A 7,310-nucleotide genomic window follows, 5' to 3' on the forward strand; every position below is an offset into this window, starting at 1 on the left:
AGATGCCAACTTTGATTTCTTGAAAGCACTGATACTTTCACAAGCCAGGGGCGTAAGTAAAGTGGGGAGTGGGGTTGAGTGGCCTTTGTTGTGGTGGCGGTCCTGAGGGTCTTGCGGGGGGGTGCAGTTGATCCACTGCTTGATGCGGCTGTGCTGCCGTGGCCTCTCCCCACAGGCCTCCATCTGCCGGAGCAGCCAGCCCCTGTCTGGCTTCAGTGCCCGCTGCCTGGAGGATGAGCAGATGCTGCAGGCCATCAGGAAGGCCAACCCGGGAAGCGACTTCCTTTATGTTGTGGACACTCGGCCCAAGGTGAGTGTCGCCACGCCGATGCATGTCTTTGCAGTCTTTGCAGAGAGATGAGGCCTCGCCCGCTCAGGGAGCGCCGTCTGCAGAGGGGCTGTTTCCCTCTGCACAGTGGCTGCCCTGCCCGCCTGCTTCCCGGGGCCCTGAGCCCTGGGGGGTTGACAACGGCAGGGACTTTGGATCTTTCCCGGCTCCGAGCCTCGTGCTCGGTACATAGTGCACACGACAAAAGTGTGGTGTGATGCTGGAGGTCGCTCTCCTGAACACGCCAGATTGTTCTTTGGTTTGTTCACAAAAGGACCTTTTCTTCTCTAACAGTATGAAATTCACTGTGGAATCCGCGCAGTTCAGAGTTTGTGGGATGTTCACCTCTTCCCTTGCAAATTCAGCTGGTAGTTAATTCCACTATGTCTATGACAAGGAACGATTTCCAAAATGGAATGTTAAGTTTAAAAAAAAAAGAAGTTACAAATTAATATGTATATTACTGTGTCTATGGAAAACAGCGAACTATAGGTAGGTAAAAATGTCAGTTAAAACAGAAAGATCTGGAAGGATAAGCACCCACCTAGTAAGAATTCCAAGAAGAAGATGAGCATGGAATATATAGGATAAAATTAGGTGACAGAGAGATATGGCCATTAATTCAACACATTTGGCATTGGAATTTCTTGCCAGTTATGAATAAAATATACCTGGATCTGTAAGTGATGAGAGAGAAGGGTACATGTTCTTTCTCCATGTGGGTGCAGAACAGTGTCTGAGATGTACTGTGAAACAGCAAGAGTGAGCTACAGAAATCTATAATGTGATCCCATGTATGTAATAGTAATTATATTATTAAAATTATACATTATTCTATGCACTGAAAAAAGTTTAAGGGTATATATATTAAACTGTTAACAGTGGTTTTTGGTGTTTTTTTTTCCCCCTGTGGGGTGAGAGGAAGATTTTGACAAACTTTTCTTTTATAAATTATAGTGTGAAAAAAAATTTTAATCATAAAAAGGTTGAAAGAACATAAGGCCTTCAAAATGTTAAACATCAGTTCCCATGGAGTGGGTAATTGCAGACATGGGTCTGTACTCGTGTCTGATAAGAGGAATCACGGAAACTGCATACTACCCATTGTGTGGCTGACCCAGACCCTGGCAATTTTGCTGCTTCTCTGAGCCCCATGTCGCCAAATATTGTGATGCACGGTCTCAATCATGTAGTTAGATGTCTTCCATCACTGACCTCAGAACAGGCGGGGGCTGTGGGGCAGCCGTGGGGGGCAGGGTGGGGCGGTGAGGAAGAGGTCCTCTTAGACACCAGTAGAGTAGACCAACCACGCAGATCAAGGACACACCAGATTCCAGCCGGGTCACATTCTGGTAGATGACAGGTAAAGGATTCCCTTCCTTTTAGGAAAGTCCTCAAAGCACAACAGGGAAGAGGCTTTGGACTGGGGGAGAAATAGCTTCTCTGCTTGAGGATTTTTACTTGAAAGATGCTGGAAAATCTCTATCTTTTACAGCAGCTCTCTTTCAATGTGTGTTTTTCTCTCTGCTTCATCGTCCTTCTCACCTTGACTTTCCCTCGTCTTCATTCTGCCTCTTGTGTCAGGTTAGTGGAGCTGCTCTGAGTTTCTGAAGTCAGAGACGACTGCACAAATGCCTGTCTTAGAGACACAGGCTAAAGACAAAATAAGAAGAGGGCAGGGACTTCCCTTGCAGTCACTGGTTAGGACTCTGCGCTTCCATTGCAGGGACATGGGCTTGATCCCTGGTTGAGAAGATCCCCTGGAGAAGGCAATGGCTACCCTCTCTAGTATTCTTGCCTGGAGAATTCCATGGACTGAGGAGGAGCCTGGTGTGCTACAATCCATGGGGTTGGCAAAGAGTCAGACACGATTGAGCAACTTTCACTCTGATGAACTAAGATCCCGCATACCATTTGGCCAAATAATAGCAATAATAATAAAGGGATGGAGAGACAGGGGCTTTAAAGTGAATTAGGTTGCTCTTCTCTGATCCCGTTTTCGCAGGTTTAAATAGAGGCAAACAGATTGGCCTGCTGATTTAAGGGCCAACGGTCCAAGTGTGTACTATGTTATGTAAACCTTCTGGGCAATGTGGCAGCTGTTGAGCCAGACGCAGTCCAGATTTAAAAGAAATTAATCCAAAGGATTTGATTTGAAGGGTATATTTAGCACTTCGTGTGTTTGCTCTCGGCGATAAGAAGTTGGAGGCGGATCCATTAAAGAAAATTGGTCGTGCTGTCTTCCTATTTGCCCGGGCACACACACACCTTCACGGGAGTTTTAAACTGTTTGCTTAGAGCGTTCGTTCTTTTAAGGATCATGTCTGTTGATTTTTGTTTCTCGGTAGCCAGGAGACCGGCTCCATGTTTGCTGTGGGCGGTGGGCATGGCAAATGGGCCCTAGCTAGGTTCGCTTGCAGATTTAAATGAAATAGAGAAAGGTCAGAAGTCGTTCTTGTCCTTGGAGTGGGACTCACCTCAGATGCTGCCTGAATTGCTCGTTGGTATTAGAATCTAGGGAGGCAAAGGCCATGAGGACCTTAGCTCAACTTAATATCTATTAAGAAAAAACCAACCCCCCAAGGTCATGTGTTACTGTGAGAATTTAGTGCATTAAGAAGACAGGAGGTCATATTGATGCCATAGTTGTTGAATTTTATTTTATTTATTGTTATTTTTTTGTCTTTTGGCCACACCACGCAGCATGTGGGATTTGAATTCCCCGACCAGGGATTGAACCCAAGTCCCCTGCATTGAAAGTGCAGAGTCATAACCACTAGACCACCAGGGAAGTCCCAATAGTTGCTGAATTATAAAATGAGATCAAATTCCTTTCATCTCAACCTTGCTCATGACTTTACTTTGTTCTAGGATTTTGTCGAGCTTGTGAAAATGCCAGGCACTTTTCCATTTGACTCTTAAAATACTCCTTCAAATGAGGAGCATTTTTTTTCTTTTTATGGATACGGTCTCAGGTCCAGAGAGGTTCAGGCATTTGCCCAAGGTCAAACCACTCAGGGCGGAGCCCGGGTTCACATCTAGGCTTATCTTGATCTCCAGGGGAGCCTCTGGACAGGCTCCGAGGGGTGGGGGGAGTCATCCTCTCTGTACACAGTTGCAGTGAGGCGGGGAACTCAGAGCTGCAGACCCAGCGGCTGGCTCATATGCGCTCAGCCGGGGCCCAACGTGGGCACCTGGGAGGGCAGTGGAGCCAAGAGGCAGGGCAGGCCGGGCACCGGCTCGGCTAACACCCAGTCCCTGGTCCGGGCTGCTTCTCCAAGGGCAGCGCTGTGGCTCGCTGGCCTGTGATGTCACCTTGTGAACGCTTCCTTAGGCTGAGTACAGGAGGTCACGTGAAAGTTGTGTCTCTCTGGAATCAATAATGAGGTGGCTTCCACCCTGTGAGGGGTGTATATGGGGCGATCTGTGGGAAAGATCGGGGTGCATGACAGAGGGGCCGCGAGGAAGCCACGTCTGTGGAGGGTGAGTCACTGAGCAGGGCAGCGGGGGCAGCTACGGCGTTTGGGGTGGTGGGGCATCTCCTTGCCTCTCTTTGGCAGGACGAGGATGGAGGGTGGGCTGCGGGTCCTGTGGATGCTGAGAAGGGAAGTTGTACACAAGCCAGCCTGCTGGGGTCCAGTCCCCCCGCCCTTGGAGGTTCCTGGCTGCGGGCACTGTGGAGTACATATTGGGGAGCGAAGCTGGGGCCCTGGAATAGGCTCAAGCCAAGGTGGGTCTCCACGTGAGCAAGGTCTGTGCATTCCACCCCTGCCAAGAGCCCGGAGACCCGCCCTGGGATTTAGACACTTATGTCGGAGATGTTCAGGTCAGGTGTTAACCAGAAAAGCAGTGATTACTAGCAGAGATAAAACAGCAGTCTTCTCCAGCTTTAGATATTTACCTTTTTTTTCCCTAACCCTCTCTGTCATCCCACTCCCTGGTAGTTCAGATGGTAAAGGATCTACCCACAATGCAGGAGATGCAGGTTTGATCGCTGGGTTGGGAAGATCCCCTCGAGGAGGGCATGGCAACCCACTCCAGTATTCTTGCCTGGAGAATCCCGTGGACAGAGGAGCCTGGCCAGCTACAGTCTGTGGGGCTGCAGAGTCTGACATGACTGAGCAACTAACACTTTGACTTTCTACCTCCCCCATCCCCAGTATAAAGACAGAGCCAAAAGAAAGACAAAAAGGAGAAAGAACCCCTTACCAGTCCAAATCGCCTATAAGGAGGGAAAGAGATAATTTTGCATAGTATATGGGGTTGGGATTGTAAATTGAGCTGAACAGTGATTGTAAAGCTATTAATTTTTCCCTTGGGGATAGGGAAGAAGGATTTTGATTAGCAGAGTTGTAGACCATAGTTGCAAGAAATAAAATCATCTCTTCTTTTCTGGTTGTACCAACAAGTTCAGATTCTTCATGGCACTGGACATAGATGAAGATAGACGGACCATTAACTGATGCCGCAGGCTAGAGTGTGGTCCGGGCCTCCTGCCAGGGGCACCTTCAGTGCTCATTTTCCATCCATCAGATCAGGTCCTGTCATTCAGGTACAGCATGTGCTCGGCTGTAACATTAGACTTCAAGCCCGAGATGGTGACCACCAAGCTGACCTTTAACTTGATAGGAAGATCATCATCGTTGACTGAGTTTCCATGGTTTTGATGTGTTTGGTGATTTAAGATTGGAGGGAAGGAATCTGATTCTTTTTTTTTTTTTAAACATTCTTGGGCTGTTCACCTCTCAGCCTCACTCAGTCATTTCTTTGGTCGGTCAGCCCTTCAGTAAATCTTCACAGAGTGCCTGCTGTGTGCCAGCCCGAGGCGCAGGGTTCTAGGCCATAAATAGGCATAGGCCATAAATGAGACGAGTCAGCTCCCTTGTGGAGCTCACATCCTCTGCACACTCCAGTGGATCTTCTCTGACATGGATACTAAATCTCCATAATTTTTCAATTAAGCCTGCTCAGAGGCTTTCAGTAGCCCTCTGCTGACATGAATGAAGTCAGAATTTCTTCATCTATTAGCTGGTGTGTGTGTGTTAGTTGCTCAGTCATATCAGCTCTTTGCAAACCCATGGACTGTAGCCCTGTGTCCAGGAATCCTGGCTCCTCTGTCCATGGAATTCTCCAGGCAAGAATACTGAATGAGTTGCCATTCCCTCCTCCAGGGGATCTTCCCAACCCAGGGATCGAACCTGGGTCTCCTGCATTGCAGGCATATTCTTTACCATCTGAGCCACCAGGGAAGCCCAGCTTGTGTGTCGAGAACCCTAAAACTTCCCAGCTTCCTCTCTCGCTGCCACCGCTGGACTGGAAGCCCGCCAGGCTTCCCTGTCCATCACCAACTCCCAGAGCTTGCTCAAACTCATGTCCAAAGAGTTGGTGATGCCATCCAACCATTTCATCCTTTGTTGTCCCCTTCTGCCTTCAATCTTTCCCAGCATCAGGGTCTTTTCACATGAGTCAGTTATTCCCATCAGGTGGCCAAAGTAATGGAGCTTCAGCTTCAGCATCAGTCCTTCCAATGAATATTCAGGACTGATTTCGTTTGGGATTGACTGGCTTGATCTCCTTTCAGTCCAAGGGACTCTCAAGAGTCTTTTCCAACACCAGAGTTCAAAAGCATCAATTCTTTGGCACTCAGCTTTCTTTATATTCCAGTTCCCACACTCATGCATGACTACTGGAAAAACCATAGCTTTGACTAGATGGATCTTTGTCAGCAAAGTAATGTCTCTGCTTTTTAATATGCTGTCTAGGTTGACCTTAGTTTTTCTTCCACAGAACAATTACATCACAAATAACCATGCATCGGTTCTCCACGTCTATAAATTTTTTTCAAGGACATTATATAATTAGAAACATAGAGGATGTGACATTTTGAGGGGTTTTCCCATGATTTGAAAAGTTTTAGGAGCTGAAATGAATAGCTTCTTCTTTGGTTGTGAAATGGAATTCTCACCCTAAAGGACAGGGCACCAAATTAAACTTTTTTTTTTTTTGGTAATATAAGAGATACTCTCTCTGAATGAATATGCATATAGGTCCAAGATAGCGTCTGACTTTTTATTAATTATAAAGCTGTGTTTCCTGCTTTGAGGGGTCAGCTTGTGCCCCATTATCGTGAGAGGTTCTGTAAAATGTGTGCAAACCTTGAGAAAGTACTCTTTGGATGATAGAGTAAATATCGCCACCTTCTGTTCATTGTGAGAAGTACCATTGACTTTCAGGAGGTCATGTGTCCTTCCTTTGCTTTTTGAAAGAAGACCCTCGATAAATTCTCCCAGGTCATATGCTGGGGACCAGCCCCAGCTGATCCAGGGTATTCGAAGGAGAGACGGCCTAGGCGACTATTTATATGCTAATTAGAGATATAGAGAACAATAGAATGAGGATAGCTCAGTAGGAAAATTCAGTGGAGAAAAGAAGCTGAGTAGCTTGGTTTACGCGGGAGACCAATAAAACTTCAAGACAAGAAGTTTGCACCACTTACGTAGGCCGCAGGCGCCCTCTCGAATAGCGGAAGGTGCCTCACCCTAGACACCTTCTCGAGTGGGTCTTAGAAGCCCAGGCATAATTAGTAAGCGTGGTGGGTTCCGCGCTCCAGATGGAGACTCAGCTGGAAGTTAAAGGGAAGAATGACATGGGGAGACCAAGCGCTGGTGAACAAGGCCCATAGCTTTATTTTCAACAGGGGCTTTTATACCCTAAGTTACACATAGAGGATAATAGGGGATGCAAAGTCAGCAGTCTTTGATTCTTATCAAAAACCAAGGTTTCTTTCCTGCAAATTTATCGTATACAAATGGTTTAGGTGATTTACATCATCTTCTGGCCAGAAGGCCTACTAACATTTTATGACTCTTGACAAGGACTTATCAACAAAGACTTATTTTCTCTAAGAGTAATTATTTTAAGGTTTGGCACCATCTTCCAAAGATAAAATTGCATTCCTATAGGGCGGATGTGTAATGGGCTT

General features: G+C 46.9%; 1 protein-coding gene and 1 non-coding gene across 2 annotated transcripts in view; one reads left to right on the forward strand and one right to left on the reverse strand.

Annotated features, from left to right (window-relative positions):
• MTMR7 (myotubularin related protein 7) overlaps positions 1 to 7,310 on the forward strand; it is a 76,707-nt gene that overhangs the window by 42,598 nt on the left and 26,799 nt on the right. Inside the window, exon 6 of the mRNA XM_010858397.1 lies at positions 176 to 310. Within this exon, the coding sequence (XP_010856699.1) occupies positions 176 to 310 (135 nt within the window). The remainder of the gene's footprint in view (positions 1 to 175; positions 311 to 7,310) is intronic.
• On the reverse strand, positions 3,047 to 3,119 carry TRNAE-UUC. Its single transcript has one exon. It is a non-coding gene; the product is annotated as a tRNA-Glu (tRNA).

This window comes from Bison bison, unplaced genomic scaffold, assembly GCF_000754665.1.
Source record: "Bison bison bison isolate TAMUID 2011002044 unplaced genomic scaffold, Bison_UMD1.0 scf7180017864386, whole genome shotgun sequence".
In the NCBI taxonomy this organism is placed as follows: domain Eukaryota; kingdom Metazoa; phylum Chordata; class Mammalia; order Artiodactyla; family Bovidae; genus Bison; species Bison bison.